This window comes from Taudactylus pleione, unplaced genomic scaffold (assembly GCF_031769625.1).
Source record: "Taudactylus pleione unplaced genomic scaffold, aTauple2 ptg000800l, whole genome shotgun sequence".
NCBI lineage: Eukaryota > Metazoa > Chordata > Amphibia > Anura > Myobatrachidae > Taudactylus > Taudactylus pleione.
The window spans coordinates 440,458-465,959 of NW_028285202.1; the positions used below are offsets into that span (position 1 = coordinate 440,458).

Here is a 25,502-nt window from a genome sequence, read left to right on the forward strand (position 1 = left end):
GGGGGCTGGAGGAACAGGACCACTAAGGAGAAAGATAATAGATTCGAACCAGTTAATTCCAAAAACATTAACCAAAAGCACCAGACATGGCAAATGGTTCAAGGGCGAACAAAAGCAGAGAGGCGTGCAGCCCTGACGAGTACCCCTGCCCAGATTAAATTGTGCCGTACTGTGGCAATCTACTGAGACCCTAGCAGCAGGGGAGGTGTACCGTAACAGGACCCAACGTATAAACCGGGGACCCATGCCAAACTGACCCAAAACCACCCAAAGATTCAGCCACTCAACAGAGCTAAAGAACCTTGGCAGCGAGAAGAGATGCCACCACTGGCACCAGCTCCATCCAATGTTGCATCTGTAAGTGATAAAATAATCGACGTAGATTCTGCGTGGTGGATTTCCTGGCATTAAACCCAGCCCGATCGTGGAGAATGTTACTGGTAATGACCACATTACATTTATCTTCCTTTTTAAATGAGCTCACTGATATTATTTCCCATTAATCTAGCATATGGTTGTTCTAGATTGCTGTATTGACATCACTTTAAGGGCGGAAAATATAAGCAACGTATCCTTATATACCTAGCAAATGCAGCACCAAGAGTCAGTCCTGTTTTCTCTATCACACTATGGGCTGCTTTGGTTACTGTACACACATCACCTGATAATCACATATATACAATGTACTCAGACACTGTGTGTCTCCTACAGATGGACCCAGTAACAGAAATACCCCAGAGAGATGTCCCCGTCCTATTTATTCCCAGCACTGTACAGAGGAGAATCACAGGACCCCACAGGAGCATCAGGTAGGTGGGATTTAGGCGGCACACACAGTGCTGCCATCAGAATCAAATAAATAAAATAATATACTATGCATTCAATAATATATATGGTATGTAAGCTGTGATTATGTGGAGTACAATATCATGTAGTCCATTAGTTACCATTGTCATTTTTTATATGTATTCTATCTTGTTATAATCACAGACGGTGTAATGGTTAGCATTACTGCCTCACAGCACAGAGGCCGAGGGTTCGATTCCCACTAGGGCCCTAAAGGTGGATACGCACGGTACTATGTAGGTAACGATCCAATCTCGTTAACAATTTTCCTGGAACTCTCCCCGGCAGCTCCAGGACACGATGTGCAGCGAAAGCTCCACGATGTGACACAAGATCTATCGTGCACAATCTAATTTTGCATATCATCAGATGGTGAACGATCTGAAAAAGTATGGTGCTGGATATGGAAAATACAGGGGACCCCTACGTTTTTTGTCCCCTGTATTTCCAAAACCAGGACCGGCTCAGAGCCCGGTGCTGGTTGTGCAAAATACAGGGGACCCCTACGCCATTTGTCCCCTGTATTTAGCACAATCAGGACCGGCTGTGAAAAGCCAGAGGCTGGTTGAGCTTTGTGTGTGGGGGAAGGAGGGGGGGATGGGCACGCCTTTTTTTATTTTATTTTATTTACACTATTATTAATTTTTTTTTTGACAGCTGCACGGACGGATCTCACTGATCCGTCCGTGCATCTGTGTCTTTTATCACAGGTGCTTGACGCACGGATCGCACCGATTGTTTTTGCAGGCATCTGTGTCGTCTGTTCATCGTGCGTACACACGGAACAATATAATGACAAATCTTGAAAAACAGGTTGTGATTTTTCTGCATGTAGAAGAGATCAACGACCATGACCAACGACTAGCGGGAGGGCACATTGCATCGTTATAATACCTACACACAGCACTTTTTTAAACTATTTGTCATTCCAATCGGTCGAAAATGGCAATATCGTTTAAAGAAATCGTACCGTGTGTGGGGGCCTTAACTGTGTGGAGTTTGTATATTCTTCCTGTGCTTGCGTGGGTTTCCTCCAGGTGCTCCGGTTTCCTCCCACACTCCAAAAATATTCCTAGTGTTGTAAGTATGTGCATGTGGATTGGGTGTGAAATCCCGACGCCGGAACCCCAAAACGCTGAAGATCCCAATAGGGGTGGTAAGTATACTATCTCTACCCCCCTAACCCTCCCTTAGTAATGCCTAACCTCCCTCCCAGTGCCTAACCCTAACCTCCCCCAGGTGGTGCCTAACCCTAACCTCCCGGGGAGGTGCCTAATTCTAACTCCCCCTCCTCATAGCCTAACCTTAACCCTTTTCGAGCAGCGCCTAACCCTAATCTCCCCCTGGGAGTGCATAAACCTAAGACTGCCATCCGCAGGGACCGTGCGATACTTACCAGCGTCCGGACATTTGAGATTCTGGTATTCGGGATGCCGATGCCAGTATCCTGTTCTCATTCGAGATAGCGACGTAGCATTTTGCAGGCGGTCAGGAATCAGGTGTCGGGATATCGATGGCCGGCATCCCATCCACCGGAATTTAAACTGGCTCCCTTAACCAGCTGATGGTGACCCCATCATGAAGTTCACAATGTAAGTCTTGGGTGTCTGTCACTTTAAATTTTTCACACAGATTTTTTAAGGCTGCAATGTAAGTGCAATGCTTGCATTCTCCAACATGTGTAGTAGAAAAAAAGGGGGGGTTTTAATCCCCTATTGTTCCTCAGCACACTGAATTGCACCTGCAACAATATATGAAGACTATATGGCGATAGAAATTCAGAGATATTAGTTGCATGCATTTGCAAATCCATGGGAAGCTGCTAGGCCACGTCACGGCTTCTCTGTTACTAGCAGTCCCTAACACTAAGGGATTCACGTCCGGGGCGCAGGGTACCCCAAAAAACCGTCAAGCCCAGGACCCCCCCAGGGCATCACGAAAACAGGAAGAAGGGTGACAGTGAAGTGTAAAGTATAGATGGTTCTAGTAGTGCTCGTTGGAGTTCCCAGGAGTGATTCCAGGTAAGCTGGCTCTCAATTTGGATGCATTCATGTATGTGCCTTTATCATGAGGACTTACAATTGACAAAATATATATATGTGCCTTTATCATGAGGCCTTATAATTGGTAAATATATTACCTTTGGGGTGAGCGTTTGGACGTAGGGCCCCTGGGGCTACCCTGGCTGGGCCTCTTCAGGGCATCACCACTTAATACACATAGTCAGTTTTCATATCACCTTTTATGTTTGTTTTTTATACAACGTAATTTTTTCACTTATATTTTAACCCTTTTTCAACACTTAAAAATTAATCTTACACATCTATACTTTACACTTCATTGTCACCCTTCTTCCTTTTTTTGTGTGATGCCCTGGGGGGTCCTGGGCTGGACGTTTTTTGGGGGTACCTTGCGTCCCAGACGTGAACCTCTTAGTGTTAGGGACTGCTAGTAACAGAGAAGTAACAGAATTTCTATCACCATACAGTCTGCATGTATTGTTGCAGGTACAATTCAATGTGCTGAGGAAAAATAGGGGGTTAAACCCCCCCCCCTTTTTTTCTATTTGGTATGACCCCTCCTTTTCATGCACATGAAGAGTAATACCAGATAGATTTGAGCAGCTGCCATTTTCTGTTTATTCTCCAACATGTGATCAGGTTATAAGTTTGGTCTCCAGGGGGTAAATGGCAGCACGTCTCATTCAGCAGCCAATCAATAGCAAACCAGTCCAGTGCCATGGTACAAGTATCCACAGCTAGTTTTATTTGGCAGCACAAAATAAACCCATATAATAAATCCTAGACTGTCCGGCTCTAACTAACAAAAAGTTCCCTCTCTCTGGGTGGAAGGACCTCCTAAACAAAACAGAATTTAGCACAGCACTTACATCAAACAAAAAACTTGTCTCTTAGCAGGCCTTCAGCCAGCTTCCCCAAGGCAGTGAGAGACAGACTACAAAAACTGACTCTCCTTTATCAGCCTCTCACAAGTGCCCTGGCAGTCAAGGTTGCTAATTATATGACTGACCACTAGAAAGAAGTTAGAAACCTGGGGCACACATATCTCCCCTTGACAACTTACCAGGTGCTTCTGTCACAATATATATTCTGTTTGACTAAATAATATTGTACTTCACATAATCACGGTCTATATATTCTATATATATTTTTAATTTATAGTATATTATTTTTATTTGAATCTGAATGCAGCACCGTGGTGGTTTCTTGTGTTGTATTTTTGTAGTTACCTGCATTAACCAACAGCAGCTTGGTCCTTTTCCAGGGCCTGGGGTGTTGTTCATTTTGTTCATAGATGGAATTTAGGAGCTGATTTTCAACTATATGATCTGTAAATGTGTGTGACTCTAATACACTAATATCGTGTTTAATAGCAATTGCTGAATTTAAACATTTTTAAATAATTATTATTTCATTGTTTTGTGGGTTATTTAGGGTAAAGTTTTGACTGATACTAAGTTAGAAGATATAGAGGGAAAAGGAGAGACAATTGTGAAGAGTGATCAGCAGTGTAAGGAGGAGGAAAACCCTACAGATATTAGTACAGGTGAGTAATAAACACTTATTACATATTCTCCTTGATCAGTCACTACAACAATCTCTTATTCTTCACCCTTCTCTGTCAGTACAAACTATTAAGGAAAATATCTGCCCAGTGGGGGAGTCAGGAACCGTCAGCCCCTATTATACTCCTGCTCTCCCCCTCACATCATGTCATTGTGTGTTACCAGCCCAGAGATCTGACGAGTCTCCTCCCCACACTCTCTGGTGTATCTCATACATCAGCCCCTATTATACTCCTGCTCTCCTCCTCACATTATGTCACTGTGTGTTACCAGCCCAGAGATCTGACCAGTCTCCTCCCCACACTCTCTGGTGTATCTCATACATCAGGAGCCATCAGCCCCTATTATACTCCTGCTCTCCCCCGCACATCAGGTCACTGTGTTACATTATGCTACCTGTGTGTCCTCCTGGAGACCTGCGAGTAGTGCAGATACATGGATAGGACGTGACACTAATTTATCCCACATCTCTCGCCCTGCTGTCATGTCTTCATGTCTTCAGTGTCTGTGGCTGGATGGATATGGTGGTTGGACAGTGTCACTGGCTAATGAGACTTCCTGTCCTATGATGCTGGCTGGGCAATGTGTATACTCAGTGTATTGATTGTGTTATATTATAAACCACAGTTTTATCTGTTCACAAGAGTCATATTTGTTGTTTTGTAAATGTATCAATTTAAATAACTGTTTGCAGTTTGCAATGAGAAACTAAAGAAAAATTCTTGCACTTGCTAATAGTATTTTCTTTTTGTTCTATAAAATGAAAAAAAATATATATTTACACACACTTATTTTTTTTTTTTTTGTCAATAGATGGACTTGCAAGTAAGAATACCTCTAAGGGAAATCTAAAATTGTCTCCACATTTTAAAATACAAGATAACGTCACACAGGAGTCTCCAGAAAAAAGAACGATTACCCTAAATAAACATCCAGTACCTGACAGTGCAGAAATATCATCTGATCCCTCATTTGAAGAGGAACGTTCTGATAATTCAGATGTTGCACCACACAGTACAGCTCGTAGAGGTGATACAACCTTTCCCTGTTCTACATGTGGCAAATGTTTTACAAAGAAAGCATATCTCGTTAGACATCAGATAAGTCACACTGGAGAGAAACCATTTCCATGTTCTGAGTGTGGGAAATGTTTTTCACGCAAATATCTGATTATTGCACACCAGAGGACACACACAGGCGTGAAACCATTTTCATGTTCTGAGTGTGGAAAATGTTTTGCAGTGAAATCAGGTCTTGTAACACATAAGAGAAGTCACACTGGAGAGAAACCTTTTCCATGTTCTGAGTGTGGGAAATCTTATAGACGTAATTATCTACTTGTTGAACATCAGAGAACTCACACAGGTGCAAAACCATTTTCATGTTCTGAGTGTGGGAAATGTTTTACACGCAAGGATCTTCTTGTTGAACATCAGAGAATTCACACAGGTGAGAAGTCATTTCCGTGTTCTGAGTGTGGAAAATGGTTTGCTGAGAAATCAGGTCTTGTCCGACATCAGAGAATTCACACAGGTGCAAAACCATTTCCATGCTCTGAATGTGAGAAATGGTTTGCTGAGAAATCAGGTCTTGTTAAACATCAGAAAATTCACACAGGTGAAAAACCATTTTCATGTTCTGAGTGTGGGAAATGCTTTGCACTGAAAACAAATCTTGTTACACATGAGAGATGTCACACAGGTGAGAAACCATTTCCCTGTCCTGTGTGTGGGAGATGTTTTGCACAGAGATCAGCTATGGTTAAACATCACAGAAGTCACACAGGGGAGAAACCATATAAATGTGCTGAATGTGGGAGATGTTTTACGGGAAGTTCCCAACGTGCTAGACATCAGAAAACTCACACAGGAGTGAACCCATATAAATGTTCTGAATGTGGGAAATGTTTTAAACGCAAGAATGTTCTTGTTGAACATCAGAGAACTCATACAAGTTCAACACCATAAATGTTTTGAGTGAGGGAAATGTTTTGTCTTTGAAATCTGGTCTTCAATTAATTTACATAGGTGAGAAACCATTTCCATGTTTTGAGTATGGGGCATGGTATACACATGTTTTATATCCACATGGGACTGTGAGCAGAGAGACATTTTACTGCAACAAATACAAAACTTAAGGGTATCTTATTCTGACACACAACAAGCTCTGTCACTTATAATATCTACACTTATCCGTGTCTGAAGAAGCTGTCCGCGACCCAATGAAATGCGCTGTACTTTGGAAACTGAAATTTACATAAGCCTATGTGATGTTACCTGCTCATGATACCTCCATTTTGGAATAAACATTTTTGGAAGATATATACCTTTGTTGGACCTTTCACTCTGACTTTTACCACTATTGGACTGTTGATCCTATCATAGACAGATACTGGGATCATTGGCAATCATTATGGATTAATCTAGTCAACCTGCGCCCAAGAATTAATTCCTGTTTTACATTGTCACCCCCAAGGGGATTCTGGATTCCCCTTACACCTCACAGTGGCAACAAAATGGACTAGATTACCTCTCTTTTGAGGAGTAGCAGGCACCTTACCTTCTACCAGTGCAGCATATCTGTAAATATTGCTGAATATTGAGAAAAAAGGAACATGAACATCAGTGTTTATTATCACAGCAATATTACAGTATGATCTCCGTTATATAAGTTGGAGTAAAAATCTTTCAACTGTAATTATATAAGGCGGAGTCACCGCTGAGATTTTTATAGATAAGAAGAAAACGGAAGAAGATTTATTATATTGTGATCACTACATGGAGCAGGTATCTAACCTAAGTCATTATTTTTTTTATATATATTATTAATCACAAACTTCCTACTGCAAGGTATGAATGACACAAACAGGTAAATAGAATCAGAAGAGTGTGAGAAAAACAGGATGTGAAGGAAGCAATATCCTTTTAGTACATATTGCGAGAAATACACGAATGACCATGAGTAGGGATCCCCAGACTTTCATACTTTTTCCTTATATTGTTGCTTGCTGTATTATTATTACTTGCGTATGAAACTACTCATAAGTATGCATTGTGACTTCGTAAAACACCATTGCACTTTCAGCTGTTGTGGGCATGAAATAAGGACCCCCATATTTTTACAAATAGTAGTGTAGTTAAATGAAAAAGTTAATAAAACACTAGCTGTTGTATTATCGCATTGTATTTTTATTATTGTATTAAGAGACTATTGAAACCTTGTATGAGTATCTTAACACAGTTTGGATGATTTAATTGTTTCTAAGTATTGAGTGACTATGTATTATATGAGGTATTTGTTCTATGTATATTGCCATCTGGAATCTACAAATATAAGCAAACAGATTAAACTTTTACCTCTTATAATAATTTGGTAACTTCAGAATGGTGTTCTCATAATAAAGCTGTACCATATGACACCCATTTTGTGCTATTTTCTAAACGGAGAAATAGATGTTACCTTGCTAAATGGTAAAAGATACTATGGGTAGTATTTTGGACTCATCATTCACCGGGTCACTAGTGATCATGTCCAACATTTTATTTCCTCTGTCCCTCCTCCTATCTGTGTCTCTCTCATCTCTGTCAACACGTTCCCCCTCCCTCCCATATGACTCTCTCATCTCTGTCTCACAGGCTGTCTCTCTCACCTGTAAACACTCCACGTTTTTCTCATCTGACGCCCTCTCCCTCATCTCCATCACCCTTCCCGTCTGTCTCCTTTGTTGCCCTTATCTTTATCTCGCACATCTCTCTCCTTCCTTTCCCCATTTCTCATCTCTGAGGTCTAAACCCCCCCCTTCCCCTTTGCAGTGTGGGGATAGCCATTTTTTAACAACCTGTCAGAGTAGAGGATTTACACAACCCACAGCACTCATAAAGAGGCCATAATGTCTAGGGCCTCATATCCTGTAAATGCCTAACCGCAGGTAAGTGCCTTTGCAGTACTAAGATGGGAGACCACTCAAGAAGAACAGGTGTTATCTCTGATCATCACTGTGCGACTGTAGGACCTCATCTGCCTGACTGTTCTCTCTGTCCAATACTGAAATGGGAGGTCCCTTTGGGAAGAACAGGTGTTGTATCTGATCATCACAGGGCGACTGTAGGACCTCATCTGCCTGACTGTTCTCTCCTTGTCCAATACTAAGATGGGAGGCCCCTTGTGAAGAACAGGTGTTATCTCTGATCATTACAGGGCTACTGTAGGACCTCATCTGCCTGACTGTTCTCTCTCTGTCCAATACTAAGATGGGAGGCCCCTTGGGAAGAACAGGTGTTGTATCTGATCATTACAGGGCTACTGTAGGACCTCATCTGCCTGACTGTTCTCTCCCTGTCCAATACTAAGATGGGAGGCCCCTTGTGAAGAACAGGTGTTGTATCTGATCACAGCAATATTACAGTATGATCTCCATTACATATTATAGAGTAGAAATCTTACAACTGTAATTATATAAGGCGGAGTCACCGCTGAGATTTTTAACTAGATAATTATAAATGAGAAAAAGAAGGTTTATTATATTGTGATCACAGCATGGATGGAGCAGGCATCTAACCTAAATGTCATTCTTTAATATATGTTACTTCCCCCTTATATCAGAGGTCGTAGCTGGAAATGAGTCATTGATGTCAGAGATACCTTTTAAAAATTATATAAAGGGTCTTTTCCACCTCACGTAGCACAAAATCTACTACTGCATACTACATGCATGGCTTGGCGACGAGCCAGAACTCAAATGAGAGTCCCTACCAATGTCTCCTTGTTCCTTCCTATCGGTCATAACCCAGGGTTTGATGCTGGTTTTCTAACACAGACTTTCAAAACCTGGAACACACAGGGATTACATTACATATATCAGTTACTGGATCTCTCCACAATGACTATTTACTCTCACAACCAAATACAGGAAAAATTTCCCTGTATCCAAATCCCTTTATTTATATATTTCCAAATACGTAGTTATGTCAATACTTTACTCCCTAAAATTCCCATTACATCTGGGAAAAGTGGTTTGGATGATGTGCTGTCTCGCTGCCCCTCTATGTCATTTTCCACTTCTATGCTATACACCTATATACACCGGGAAATAAATTTGGAAGTGGAGACGGTGGGACTTGCCAAGTGGCATTCTACATTCCCTACCATACCCCTATCCACCATTCTAAAATCTTTTGTTAGACTTAATAAGCAATTAATTTCGGCTTCATACGCTGAAATGCAATATAAATTACTACATCGCGCCTATTTCACCCCCAAATTAAGACTCATTACAGGAACTTCCACAGACTCAAATTGTTTTAAATGTGGTCAACCTGATGCGGATCTAATGCATTGTATGTGACACTGTGCGGAGGTACAGAGGTCCTGGTCTTTAGTACACACATATATATCGACCAAGTTGGGAATTGTTTTTGAACTAACACCCGAGTGGGCTATGTGGGATATTGTACCATCATTTGGGTCGTCCTGTCACCCTAGGGGGGGCCCATCTATTACTAGCAATGATTGCAGCAACTGCGAAAAAAAACATCCCAATGGATTTCCACTGACACTGTAACGCTCAGTCTTTTCCAGCCTAGAATTACGTACCTATTTAACATGGATTGGCTAGAACTGTCCCTTAATAAAGACTAGGAGGCAGAGAAGTTCTTTAATATTTGGCTTCCGTATGTTCACACATTAACACCTCAGGTTAAAGACACGCTTCGTGCCGCAGTCCAACTTACAGCCTGGTATAATGAAGAAACCTTGTCCTCAGGTGAACCACCATTTTAATTCCTGTATTGATACGTTCCTCATGGATACATTGTATTGCACATTACTGTTGTGGTCCTATTGATGTCTTGTCATTTTCTGACCAACATGTTATATAGTTTATTGCGGTTTTACAATAAAAATATGTTTTAAAAAAAAATGATATAAAGGGACAAACATAGTGTAATAAAATCAATATTCACACCCATAAGTGCAATATACCTTTTTTTATTTGAAGGGAGAGTAGTGACCTCTCTAGCCATAGCAGCTCCAATTTAGACTCCTGGGCTCTGGATAAGCGCACTGCAAATGTCTTTTCTGATGACAATTAGAAGCTGATTGGCTAGAGCACCAATATCATACACAACGAATTTTAACACTCATTGCATGTGATAAAACTCATTGATAATTGGCCCTGTGAATGATATTTTAAATGACCTGTTTTCTACCATATTCAATATAAAATAATTTTACTTACACATAAAGCTATTAACCAAACTACAACAACATCCATCTTTTCACTTATATCAAAATATCTCTCAACCCAACTCTCCGCTCTGCACAAGATCTGCATCTCTCATCCACGTGTATTGCTCCTATTCACGGTTATAGGTCTTTTTTTGGGCCGCACTCTGTGTAATGACCTCCCATGCACAAAAAGTCTTTACTCTAGTCTCCAAACCTTCAAGCGTTCCCTGAAAACTCACTTCTTCAGGCAAACTTTTTAAATTCCAGAAACACCCATATAACCTCCATAAGTTATCCTACCCAATTACATCCCCACTGTACAGTCCACACATACTGTAACTTTACATATTTTTTTTTTTTCACATTCTCCTGACCGTTGGTCAACATTTCTGTGTGACTATATTACAGAGCCGTAAACAAAAAAGGTGAAAGAAGAAATGGGTGGGCGCTTCAACCAAACTATGTGAATCTAATAGTCGCTCACCAGGAAGGGGTGACTAACCCCTATACAGCCTATGGAAAGTACAAAACAAACTGGGAGTGCTTAAATATAACAGCGTTGTATAATTATTTGGACAATATAATCATAAATAATGAATAAACAAAATATAAAAAACACTGTGGCCACAGAAAAAAATCGATAAACATTCATAAAAGAGTTATTTGCAATAAATACATATTGCTGTGTAAATGTGCCTATTTTTCTTTGTCCAAAATATTAATGGAACCACAAATAGACTTCTTATTCGCTCAGTCTGTAGACAGCATGAAGCAGAGACAATGTCTGTGAATGAAACAAATATGAAACTTAGTAACAAGAATAAGATCAATTCAATGTTCCTGGGAATGTGTACCCAAATCCACCAGTCCGCATTAGGACATAGACTCCATGCTAGGAAGAAATAAATACTGTGCTGCTGATATATCAGTGTGGATCTTCGGAGAGGCCTCTCCTATGTCCTTCAGCAGAGGGATCCCTAGTATCTACCGTGAGTCCTTACACATGGAGTCAGAAGGTTGTGGTGCAGCGTAGGTTATCCGCCAGCTATTAAAGCACAATGAGCGTCTTAGTTAAAAAGTATGCAGTCCCGTCATTTAGTATTGCCAGAATCAGCTGAAGAATCAAATAAGAAGATTCCAATAGGGATGCAAGGAGTCCTGGGTGCACCGGCGTGCGGGGGTAATGAAACTAACGCGTTTCTCAGCCAAAAATCACCGGCTGTTTCCTCAGAGGTATACCCCCTCTCTCTCATCCAGGACTTTAAATAGGAGATGTTAATTAGGTAATTCAGAACAGTTTTAACCCACTTGGTGCACATTTGGGACTCCGCTAATGAAGGTTTAGAAAAATAGATACATATACACATGCAACAAAAATCTAGACAAAAGAAACTCAATTTAACCATTATTGATATGGATAGGCTTAAAAGGATACATATAGTGACTAAATGTTTAACCATCAAAAATCACATTATACATACTTAGAAATAAATAGATAAACAAGAACGCAATTAGAAATAAACAGAAAAAAATATATAACTATTGGTGTATATATTTAAGCCTATACATAATAGTTCCCTAAAAACTTAAAACAATATTAATAACCAGAATATAGAAATATATATAAAAACCAATATAAAAACAGGAAAAAGTCCCCATATTAATATAATTCAGATGACATCATAATCAAGGGTCTAGTACAAGAATATCAGTACTAACTAAAGCACACATATGAGAAATAGAAAAACAATAATTATAATAATATCTTCAGCAAACAGCTGAAATATATGTAGTGGGAATAAAAAAATAAAATAATATAATAAAAAAGAATAAATAAAATAAAAAATAGGTGCATATGGAAATAGATGGAAATAATAATAATAATAATAATAATAATAATAATAATAAAAAATAGCAACGTATAAAAAAGATGTAGATTGCCAGAACTACTTACACTTTAAGAGTAGTCACTGCAAACCCTGGAAATTGAATATACCTAAAGGTCAGTTTCTCCGATTTAGGAGGAACTATTCCTCAAAATCAGTCTTTAACACTCAATGCAAAAATATGTATTCTGCATTCACACATAAAGGTTATCCTACGTACATATTGGACAAAGCCCTTCGAGAAGCTAGATCATATACGAGAAGCTCCCTTTTGTCCAAATCTACAGTAAATTCAGTCATTACTCATTTGAATCCAGATTAAGGGGGAGAGTTAGGTTTAGGCACTAAGGGGAGGTTACGTTTAGGCACCGGGGAGAGAGGGTTAGGATACTGACCGACAAGTGTCGGTACCCTAACCCTGTCGGGATGTCGTCGTCGGGATTTTGACCACCAGGATCCCGAGCGCTGGCATCCAGTACCCATCCCCTTCAGAGGACTTGCATCCAATATTTAGTGTTTTAACTAATAATTAGTATTAGCTTGAATACACAGGGCTGATCCTGAGGCCGCCATAGTGTCTTCAGCTCTAGTCACGTCTGCGATGCTAGTTAAAGCCCCTCCCTTGGCGATAAAGCGTCCAAATGCAGACGAGCTGGGATGCGCACTTTGGCTTCAGCACCATCCAAATTTGCACCAGCCCTATGTTAGGTCAGAGTACGGAGCTCGGGATTAAGTGTCTGGTTTCAAAACCTGCGACTTGCCCACGCCACTCTTGTAACACACCAATCAGATGGAAGATCTCGTGCATGTTTAGCCCACCTCTTATTCACTGCCCTATACATTCCAGAGTCAGTGGGGCTGAATTCATGCACCATGTGACTTCTTAGAGTGTAGACACGTGCAGTCGCAAGAAATCAATAATTTACACGAACATCGCCATTGCATGTGACTCAGAATCATTCGTATAGCCGCTGCCTAAATGCAAAGTCTGGATTAAGTCATCAATCACACATGCTGCTTATTTAGCTAGATTCTTGCCATTCATACATTCAGTGATTAGCTAATTTCAGTGCAACAATCACATTTAAATGTTACTCTTATTCGGCCTTATACTTGAGTGTCCGCAAGGCCGCCGGTCACAATCCCGACAGCAGAATGCCGGCTAGGGATTTATGATAGGCGTCGAAATACCGACGCCTATCATAATCCTGAAGCTGGAATTCAGGACGACGCATGCCTGAACAAGGTAAGTCCAGGGATCCCGTCCTGTTAACCACGGGGTGGTTTAGGTTTAGGGCAGTTAGCGGGGTTATCATTAGGTTTTGGTGGGGGTGGTTAGGATTAGGCAACCCTAGGGGGGAGGTTAGGGTTAGGCACCCCCCTGGGAGAGTTAGGTTTAGGGAGCGGTAAGGGGGGTTAGGATTAGGCACTAGGGGGGGGGGGAGTTAGGATTGGGCACCACTAAGGAAGGGTTAGGGGGTGGGCAGGGGAGGTTAGGATACTTACCTGCCTCGGTCGGGATTTGAACCGGCATTTCAATCCCATTCCCTGCCCAACTAATTACAGTTTCCTGCTTCAAGAATATCATAATTGATGTGCTTATGACATTATACAGAATCACCTCGGGGTGTCATAAGGATAAATTAAACTTCCTATTTATCTGTGTGAACCGAATTATAAAAGTACATCAAAAGAACATAGCAATGGGATTCAGATTACCTGCCCCCCTGTGTGATGCAGATTTACTTAACATCAAGAGAAAGACATCGCAATATTTCCTGATATACCGATATCTCTACAGGCAGTTAAGGAGAAACAACCATTAAAGGAGGAACACATATGTGACCGGATGGCCTCTTGCCGACTCCCGATCACAGATTGGGGTTTCGATCCCCACTGGAGATTGGGTATCAGGGATTTCTGCTTACCGTCAGTGACCGCCTGTCACTGACTTCGCCCACTTCGCCATGGGTGTGTAACGATGCTGCCACCACCGAGCTCCTATCGGCAGTCGGAACTGCTTATGAATACCCAGGCTCCTACCTCGGCATCTGGAACCGCTTCTGCTGGCGTATGCGTATACTAGCTGCGGCCACACCCCCTGATTGGTGTCGACTGATTCCTCTTGATCCCTCACAATGGACCAGGCTCTACATGGTAGCAGGAGGGGCCTTCAACTTGGAGATGCGGAGCTCCTCCCAGAACAGCCGGAGAACGGAATAGCGTTTGGCGCAATTCTGTTGGTCGCAGGATTGAGATGCAATGGTAGTCAGGCAAGTTGTTTATTGCTCAAAGTCTTGAAAAAGACTCATCCTTCCAAATGAAGGGGTACATCAGCATACAGAAATCTTATTATCAGCAGTTCTTCTCCACAAAGGATATACAGGGTTGTACAATTTTACCAGGCACAAAGCCTTCTTTTATGCCACTCCAATACCCAATACCACAGGGGGTAAGTCCGCCCTGTGGTTTCCAACCAATCACCTTAAGTGCATGACCTGTGCATATGCTGGTCACGTGCACATTTAACATCGCCACCCAGGAGGCGGCTCGTCTAGGGCCGGGGAAGGTTTCTGTTGTGATTCCTGGAGGGAATCGACTATAAATGACAAGAGTTAAGGATTTGATGCATCCAAAAAGAAATCTACAGTCGCACAAGAATCAGAATTTGTTATTTACACAAATAGAACCCTCATAATATATATATATATGTAGAGAATCAAATCTTTAATTGAGGGGTGCTACCACTGACACTTATATCATACATAAAGAAGAAGAAGGACAGAGGCGAAATGTCATGTGTGGTGCACTTTAATTAAAACATAACTTTTATTGTCACAAGTTAATACTCTATTAGGAAAGAGGAACAGCGAAAATTGTTTCAAAATTATATAGTTGATAAAGAAAGAAAATGTGATTCAAAAATAGAATGCGACATGTGTGTCTCGACCTACTAAGTTGTAATAAAGATTGACTGTTAATGTTTGTGACTGTGTGTCTAATTACTTCAGTAGAACCATGTATTTAAGTATCCAATGCAAGATCACAAGAATGGCACACATACGTCACATATACTTCATTTAGTATCGAACATTTCCAGAATTCAGTCAAATATCCAGTGTGTTAAAAGTTATTTCTGAGGGATGTTTAGTATATAATATAATATAATCATGTGTCTACATAAAGAGCCCTTATATAGGCTTATTAATCAATTGTCGGTCCACCTAATAGTTTGGCTCACTGTGTATGAACATATAGCAAGATGTTGCTATATTAAATAGCTACTCCTATAGGGAGTTCCTATATGGGCTAATCAATGCCCATTCATCAGGAGGCACAATTCATTCATATATCAGCGTATTGCCATACCCATATATATTCATACAATTCTATTTTTCACTATCAGATTGAAATCAACATCTGGGGGTAATTATCCTTAAATGCCTTTGAATTCAGGGTGTACACAATATTTAATCAGACACTTTCTGCCAAAATATTATATATGGAAGATGGTTTCTTAATCACATTATTTGAGTGGAATCACTTTTTAATTAAGTTTGTTATTGTTTTTGAACCATCCAGAAAGGAGTTCTCTCCTATTATAGCCAATGCTTCTGGGAAATATGCAGATATAATGCAGTAGTGTCAGTGTCCCTCATAAATCATACACGCAGTTGCCCATGAAGTTTTTCATATTTCATAGTTCCTTCTATTTAGTTATTAGGCTGCTCTCTCACTGAGCGCATGTTAAAACACACTAGATTCACAGATAGTATCACATATTAACATTAGGTCGGATCACACATGTCGCTGCCAACGCAGCATTTCGCTAACAGCTTTATCAAGGCAAGCCGAATCACATGTCGGGGCATCCTTATATATCCGGACGTGTCGTCCTGCACCAATCACAAGCCGTCCCAGTATAAACTATCCAGTTACAAACAGTCCTGTTCCGGCCAGCTCCGTCCACCCCTCAATGATTGACTGCCGGGGACTCCCAGGGAGAGCAATGACGTCAGGTCAGGCCGCCCATTAGTCAGTACTCTCACAGACTCAACCAAAGGATCACTGATCCGCGTCTCTAATATCCACCATAGTAAAGGATAACTACAAGGAAAAAATCCTCTATCTCTTATCCATAATGGGCCTGATTCAGACCCACTCGCGAGCGGCTGTCCGCTCGCAAGTGGGTCGATGTTTTGGACTGAGCATGCGCACGACGGAGGGAGCTCCGTCGTGCGCATGCGCCAGACGCGACGAGCGAAGGAAAGTCCTTCGCTCGTTGTGTCCGATCAAAGGGGGCGTGCTGTCAATGTTGATTGACAGCACGCCCCCTTTGGTGGGCGTGCCAGGGGCGTGCCTCCCTGACGGGGGCGTTCCCACGGGAACGCCTCCCGTCAAAAGCCGGCCCACTGACATCACTAGTGATGTCAGTGGGAGTGATTTTGGCTCTGATAGAGCCAAAATCACTCCGGAGCTTGCGATTGAAAACCTCAACCGCAGGCTCCGGCACGCAAATTCGATGGTCGCGATGGTCTCGACCATCGCGACCATCACAATGCACGCTCGTATAGCCTGTGGGAGGTGACCCACAGCTATAAGAGCGTCCAGGAGGACGCTCCGTGAAAATGGAGCCCGGCCCTCATTCAGAGCGTGCGCTCTGCTCAGAGCGTACGGCTCTGAATGAGGGCCAAAGTGCGGATCATAGGATTCTAATTGATCCGCATGAATGGTTAACTGTCGAGATAAAAATATGATTTTCATAATCCAGTCACGCGATCTCTCCATAATAATACGTATAGGGAGTTATATAGACCAAATAAATGGATGCCTCATTGAACTGATGTTGTATCTATAATCCACAATATAAATACTCCAAACAATACATGGATTATTAAGGTTACATATATAGTATATATATATATATACTTGCTCTTATATTCTCTGTCTAATTCGTATCCAAATAATCTTAAAGTGATTAGAAAAATATCCTGTACGAATAATAAAAAGTGAATAGAGAAAATGATAATAAAATAAGTGCAAAAGGTGAGAGTGAATGACAAATAAAAATAAACATAATGTAAGAGAGGCCATAAGAGTCTCATGAAAATAATGTGAAAAAACAAATATGACAAAGAAAAAAACGTGAATAAAAATAAAGTAATAAATATAAAAAAATAGCATATTGAATATGATCATACCAACCATAAAAATAATAATGATATGAAATAATATATTGTATATATAATTATTAGTGTTAAGAGTGAACACAAAGTGTGACACACGTGAAAATTAAACCATAAATAAAGAAAACATGAGAATATCTATGAATACTCAGTAAACATAGTTCCCTTATCATAGTCAAATTTAATATGCTCCTCATATGTTCCATGCTCGGAGTAGATTATGAACTCCTCAATGGGGATATGTATATTAATATACGAGAATTGTCAATAGGGATTAGTATAAAAAGATCATCCTTATTTGTCACTGATTTAAGGAGAAAAAAGGGAAGAAATAGAGAAGAGGGGAGGGGAGGAAGAAATAACAGCCTGGCTAACTTTGTGAGTGTATTAGACCTATGATGTTTAATTTTATTTCAGAAAAGCCGTATAGCTATTTTCTTCATTTAACCCTTTTGGTGTTAGGGTATCCATAAGGAATATAAGTCTGGTCTCTTGTTTGAGAAGTTCGCCATCCATGTCTCCACCCCTGATGTTAGTTCTGATTTTTCTCATTCCATAGGCTCTCAGACCCATGGATTTGCCTTCATGACATTGCAAAAAATGTCTCGCTACCGATGTTAACGGTTTGAAAAGCAGCTGGTCACGTCTGGCATTTCTTATATCCCCCAAATGTTCTAAAATTCTTTTTTTGAGAGGTCTGATCGTTTTCCTTATTGCAGGGACATTTCAAGTTATATACTACAGCCGTAGTATTACAATCAATATGGTCCCGAATCTGCCAGATCTTATTGAATTTGTCTCTGTAAGTATCAGTTGTGACCATTGTCCAACATGCCTTACATCTCCTGGAACCCTTCTTAGAGTACAGTGGCTTTCTGGGTTCCTCAAAATGGCTCCGAACTAAAATGTCCTTCATGTTCTTAGATCGTCTCCAACTTATATTGATCTTATCCCCAACAATTTCTGAGAGATCTCTATCTGTTCTTAACACATTCAGATGTCTCTGGAGGGTCTCTTGTATCTGTTTCCACTCATGACAGAATGTCCCTACAAACCTCACACATTCTGGTTCTTTCTTTTTTATTTTGGATGTTAGTAGTTGATCTCTTGTATATTTGACAGTCTCCTCACGGGCTTTCCTGTTACTATAGCCACGAGATTTCAATCTTCCACTCAGTTGATTTGATCTTTTCTGAAATGTATGGTCCTCTGAGCAATTCCGCTTCATACGAAGGAATTCGCCCTTAGGTAATCCCCTCAAAACTGGAGGAAAGTGAGAACTCTTACTATGTAGAAGACTGTTGGTTGATGTTTTCTTACGATATAAATCCGTAGATATGTGTCCATCTTTCTCGATGGTGAGGGAGATGTCCAAGAAGTTGATACTCATTCTGCTCGCTTCATGTGTAAGTTTCAGGTTGAGTTTGTTGGTATTCAACTTTATTAGAAATTCCTCAAAGTGTTTCACTTCTCCCTCCCAAATTATCAGGAGATCATCTATATACCTGAGCCAAAGAGTATTAACTTGTGACAATAAAAGTTATGTTTTAATTAAAGTGCACCACACATGACATTTCGCCTCTGTCCTTCTTCTTTATGAAGGATTTGATGCAACCAGTGGGTTGTAGGAGCAGCCTTGAGGGCTAATGGTGGCCTGGGGCCCCAGGACCGTTGCAGCTTTTGGGCTGATGAGACTCAGGTGAGGTATGCAACAGGAAAGTGGGCTGCTACCAGTGCCGCCGAGATGACACTGGTGATGGTGTGCTTAATAGCGCACCTGGAACGCAGAGTTGCTACCAGTGTTGCCAGGTTGACACTGGTGATGGTGTGCTAGATTGCATACCTGGAATGCAGAGTAGCTCCCAGTGCCGCCGGGATGACACTGGCGGCGGTGTGCTAGATTGTGCACCTGGAGCATTAAATTGCGACTGGTGCCGCCGAGTTGACACAAGCCGCCGGATGGCGACAGATGCTTCTGAAGTAGGAAGTGCACTGTACTGCCCATATGGTACAAGCAGCACACGTGGATGAGATGCAGGTGGAGCCTGGAACTCGACTGACAAGCAGGAGACTGGAAATCGGAAGTTCGAAAAAACTCTATCACCGGCATGGAGTGAAGGGCTGGCTGGAATTTAACAGACACAGAGCCCAACCAGAGCCAGCCTCCTTTTAACGATGCACCTGTGCTGTGCACAGACAGGAGAAACAATTAGCATGCACCTGACACTACACACAGACAGGCAGTAATTAATGCAGTGCCTTAGGCTGGAAGATCCTGACAGTTTCCCTCCAAAACCTATGTCCAGGAATCTGCTAAGGGACCAGGCCGGTCACCTCTGCCTGAATCTGAGCTCCAGAGGTTGGCAAGCAGTGTCCCCGAGCAGCGTTTACTGGCCACAGAAGGGAACTCTTTTGGAGCTCCCTGAAACAGCTGGCTGCATTAGCCAGCTTTCCCTCAACCTTCTCCTGCCACTTCCATGCATGAGGCCTTACAGGAGGGCATTTAATTACCCTAGGGGAGAGGCTGGGGGACCCAGCCATAGTTGCCAAGTCCGCTTATAACAAGCGGAATTGGTCTTGGTTTTTCCCTAAATTGCTTGTGTTTTTCCCAAGTTGCTTGTCGCTTGTTTTTGGGCTTGATTTTTTTTTAGGTTGCTTTATTTTGGGCTTTGAATCATCAGCTAATCCGGTCAGCTGGAATGAGTCATTCATTAATTATGTTATCTCCTGCTGCTGTCGGGGTGTGTGAACAATAGAGCAGAGACACTGTGCAGAATGCAGTGGAGTTTAGGTAGGATTTGTGACTTGTGATTGGTTCACAAAGTCACAGAAGTGTGTTTATAACACGTGACTTGGAGAGACAGAAGAGAATAGAAATCCATTCAGCAGTATTAGAAGCACCTGAGATCACACTGAGCAGCCACAGGCATGTTACTTATATTTTTCACCCATCGATTTATTTTTATCTGTTTCTGTATTATCTATCTCTCTGCATATGTAGTTATATCATTTTAAATGATCAATAGAAGTTACATTTTCCAATGTGTCTTTTTCTCTTATACCAGACAGTCCTAATGCTAATCTAGGAAAAAAAAACCAAGAGATATGGTAAGATCTTACCTTGGTTATCTCTGTTTCTACGAGGTCCTTAGGGTCCACAGGAATACCTTGGGGTATAGGTGGTTGGGGACCAACACGGGCACCACGCAGTTCATTTTCAGACTCCCAGGATGCACTGGGCTCCCTTCCTATACCCCGCCCCCCGGCCAAGGCACCTTCAGTTACGTACCAAGCCAGAGGCCGGAGGAGGAGAAAAAGAAAGAAAAAAGTTTGGTACACACAAGAATCTCACTCTCACATAAAGGAGACAGAAAACTGGTGACCAGAACAATACCCTACTGAAGCACAGGGCGACAGGGCAGGCGCCCTGTGGACCCTAAGGACCTCGTAGAAACAGAGATAACCAAGGTAAGCTCTTACCATATCTCTTGTTTTCTACTTCAGGGTCCTTAGGGTCCATAGGGATACCTTGGGGATGTCCCAAAGCAGTATCCTTCAAGGGTGGGGTCGCTCCTGTGCAGAAAGGAGAATCCGCCGCCCAAAGGAAGCATCCTGAGAGGCGAAGGTATCGAAAGCATAATACCTTACAAAGGTATGAACCGAAGACCACGTGGCCGCCTTACACAGCTGAGCAGCCGAGGCACCACGCCGAGCTTCCCACAAGGGACCCACAGACCTTGTAGAATGAGCAGTCACAGAGGGCGGAACAGGAATGCCCTCATGAACATAAGCCTCAGAGATCGCCAAACAAATCCATCGGGCCAAAGTCTGCTTACTGGCTGGCCATCCCTTCTTGCGGAAACCATACAAAACAAAGAATCCGATTTCCGGAAAGAACAGGTACGCTCCACATAAATCCGAAGAGCGCGGACCACATCCAAAGTGGCCTCACCCACCGACAAACCTGGAGAGTGAAAGGCCGGCACAATGATCTTCTCATTAATGTGAAAACTCGGTACCACCTTAGGAAGGAAACCGGGGCGAGTCCCAAGAACCGCCCTATCCTGATGAAAAATCAAATAGGGGGGACGACAGGAAAGAGCCCCAAATCTGACACCCTTCTGGCAGATGCAATAGCCAAAAGAAAAACAGCCTTAGCTGTAAGCCATTTCAAATCCACTGAGCCCAGTGGTTCAAATGGGGGACCTTGTAGGGCCTTCAGGACCACAGCCAAATCCCAAGGAGCCACTGGAGGGACAAAGGGAGGCTGTATGCGAAGGATCCCCTGCATAAAAGTGCGGACATCAACAAGAGGAGCAATCCTACGCTGAAACCACACCAACAAAGCAGAGACCTGCACCTTAAAGGAAGCGAGGCGTAGACCCTGATCGAAGCCCGTCTGAAGGAAAGCTAGAACTCTAGAAACCTGAAACACCAGTGGATCATACCCTTTAGGGCGACACCATTCAAAATAGGTATGCCACACCCTGTGTTAAATCCTGGCCGAAGCAGGCTTCTGAGCCCTGAGCATGGTATTCACCACAGAGCTGGAAAAAACCCTCAACCTCAAGAGGGATGTCTCAAGAGCCATGCCATCAAAGACAGATGGCCCAGATCTGAGTAAAGACAAGGACCCTGAGACAACAGGTCCAGGCATTGAGGTAATAGCAACGGAGTGTCGATTGAGAGACTCCAAAGATCTGAGTACCAGTGACGTCTGGGCCACACTGGAGCCACCAGCAGGATCGTGCCTCCTTCTTGCTTGAGCTTTTGAAGCACTCGAGGAAGAAGGGAGAACTGAGGAAACAGGTACGCAAACTGGAAGGTCCACCGTAACGATAGAGCATACACCAGGAGAGCCTCTGCATCTCTTGTTCGGGATCCGTATGCCCGCAGCTTGCGGTTGTGTCTGAAGGCCATAAGGTCTATTTCTGGAAGGCCCCACCTGTCCATAAGGAGCTGAAATACTTCCTGGTGAAGGGACCATGCCCCTGGATGCACGTCGTGATGGCTGAGGAAAGTCCGCTTCCCAGTTGAACACTCCTGGAATGAACACTGCTGAGATGGCTGGTAGATTGCCTTCCGCCCAAGTCAGAATGCGGGATACCTCCTTTAATGCCGCCTGACTTTGAGTTCCTCCTTGACGATTTATGTAAGCCACAGTCGTGGTGTTGTCTGACTGAATCTGCACAGGTTTCCCTTGAAGATAGAGCCTTGCTTGCTGTAGAGCTCTGAAGACTGCTCGTAATTCCAATATGTTGATTGTAAGAGCAGACTCCGTCACTGTCCACCGGCCCTGAAACACGTGTGGACCTGTCACAGCACCCCGCCCATCGTCAGAAAGACCCAATCCAAGATCCAGAAGGGACATCTCTTGTTGAGATGAGACGTCTGTAGCCACCAGACCAGAGACAGAGGTACCTCTGGAGAAAGCACTATCATCTGAGCATTTAGCCGATGGAGCAACCCATCCCATCTGGAGAGGATTAACTTCTGCAGAGGCCTCGAGTGGAACTGGGCATACTCCACCATGTCGAACGTCGACACCATGGACCCCAGTAACCTCATTGCAGAGTGGATGGACACTCAGCGATCTCGCAGACAATTGCGAACCCTCGTCTGCAAAACCAAGATCTTGTCCTCCGTCAAAAACAACCTCTGCTGTTGAGAGTCCAACAGTTCCCAGAGATGGAGCATCCTCCAAGAAGGTGTTAGGAACCACCATTTTATCAGCCAGCTGTTAGTTTGCGATACAGATATTGTCAGTTGCAGATGGTGGTGAAGTCCCTCTGGAGACCCTGCTAACAGTAGTAGGTCATCCAGGTAGGGTAATAGGCGGACCCCCTGCAGCCACAGATGTACCGCCATAACCGCCATGACTTTGGTAAACACCCTCGGAGCTGTAGAGAGGCCAAATGGTAGTGTCTGAAACTAGTAAAGCTGGTTCACTACTGCAAACCTGAGGAAACGCTGATGAGATGTAGCTATCGGGATATGCAGGTAGGCATCCTGAATATCCAGAGACACCATAAAATCCCCAGGTTCCATAGCCAAAATAATGGAACGCAGTGTTTCCATTCTGAAACGAGGTACCCTCAAAAACTTGTTTAAGGACTTTAGGTTGAGTATAGGCCGATACGATCCGTTTGGTTTCTGCACCAGAAGAGGTTGGAGTAATAACCCGTCCCCCATTGGGGTAACGGGATCGGCACTATAACCCCTTCCCGGAGCATAGAGTGTACTACTACCTTGTGAACCTCCAGAGTCTTCACCTGATTTGAATGAAGGTCTGTGGTAAAGAACTGATGGGGAGGCCTTCTGAAGGAGAGGGCATACCCGTGAGAGACCACTTCCCTTAACCAAGTGTCTGTGGTGGTCTGGCACCAGCACTGGGTGAACTGAAGAAGTCGGCCTTCCACCTTGGGGTCCCCCAAGGGGAGGCCCATCCCGTCAGGTTGAGGGTTTGTCGTCAGGCTTGGCGGCTGGACGTCTGGTGCTCCAAGCCTGTTTCTGGGCTTGGTAGTCTTGATGGTCTCGGAAAGGACTGCACTTTTGGCTTACCCTGAGGTCGACTGGTCCGAAAGGACGAAGTCCCACAACCCAATGGAGCTGGAGCAGAAGGCAGACGCGCAGATTTTGCCGCCACCAGTGTATCCACAATCTGGTCCAAAGCAAGACCAAATAGAACCTGACCATTATACGGTAAACATTCCAAGCCCTTCCTGGAATCCGCATCCGCCCTCCAAGAGCATAGCCACAAGGAATGGCGAGCTGAAATCGCCGCCGTAGAAATCCTTGAAGTAAGTAGACTAACATCCAACGCTGCCTCATTGATGTAAGCAGTTGAATCCTGGAGATTTCCCAACAGCACAATTTGCTTACTGGTAGCCCCAGAAGATAATGACACTTCCAAGGCATTGGCCCATTTTTCCATGGCTCTGGCCACCCAGCATACAGCCATAGCAGGTCTGGCGGCCCCTCCAGTGAGAGAGTAAATGGACTTCAGACATACCTCCACCTTGCGGTCCGTAGCATCTTTCAGAGAGGACATGGTTGGCATAGGCAGGGTTGCACTCTTCACTAGGCGTGTCACGTGAGAATCCACCTGAGGAGGAGATACCCACTTTGAAAAATAATTCTCCGTAAAGGGGAGCCATAAGCCAAACATCGTTGAGGCTGAAACCGCTTTCCAGGAGACTTCCACGCCTCCTCCAACTGATCTACTAACTGACCAGATAGAGGAAACACTGCATTAGTGCTTTTAGCATTTTTAAAATAAGCATATGTAGGCTTATTCTCAATCAAATCCTTGTCTTCAACCACCATGACCTCACGGACCGCCCGTATGAGGCCTGGGATATATATAGACGATTTAGCCTCAACCTCCTTCGTAGGAAGTCCAGAATCAGAGATATCCAGAATCTCACCGTCATCTGACGTCATGTAATCCTCCTCATAATGGGTAGACTAGGATGACAATAATAGCCTTTTAGCCGGCCTAAGTGGGGATTCTGTGGTAGGCAAAGGGTTCACCCAATTACGTTCTAGAGACACCCTAGGCGTAGGTTGAGGGGGGCACTGCGCCACCACCATTTGCCCGGGGTACTCCTGTAAGGGAGCCGGGACCAACGGCTGCTGTGTAAACCCCATGGGAGAGTACACAGTTGGAGCCGAGAAACGCCCTGCTAGGGCTGTTATTGCCTGAGCCAAACAGGCCCAAAGGGGCTCCTGAGCATTACAGGAGACCTGAGAAGGGCCTGGGAGCGCACATGT

The 25,502-nt window shown here is 43.1% G+C and overlaps 1 protein-coding gene across 1 annotated transcript in view; it reads left to right on the forward strand.

Annotated features, from left to right (window-relative positions):
* Positions 1–25,502, forward strand: part of LOC148474900 (uncharacterized) — a 137,544-nt gene that overhangs the window by 12,623 nt on the left and 99,419 nt on the right. The window contains 4 exon segments of the mRNA XM_088457978.1: positions 712–809; positions 4,302–4,413; positions 5,246–6,385; positions 6,460–6,527. Of these exon segments, the coding sequence (XP_088314104.1) occupies positions 712–809; positions 4,302–4,413; positions 5,246–6,385; positions 6,460–6,527 (1,418 nt within the window).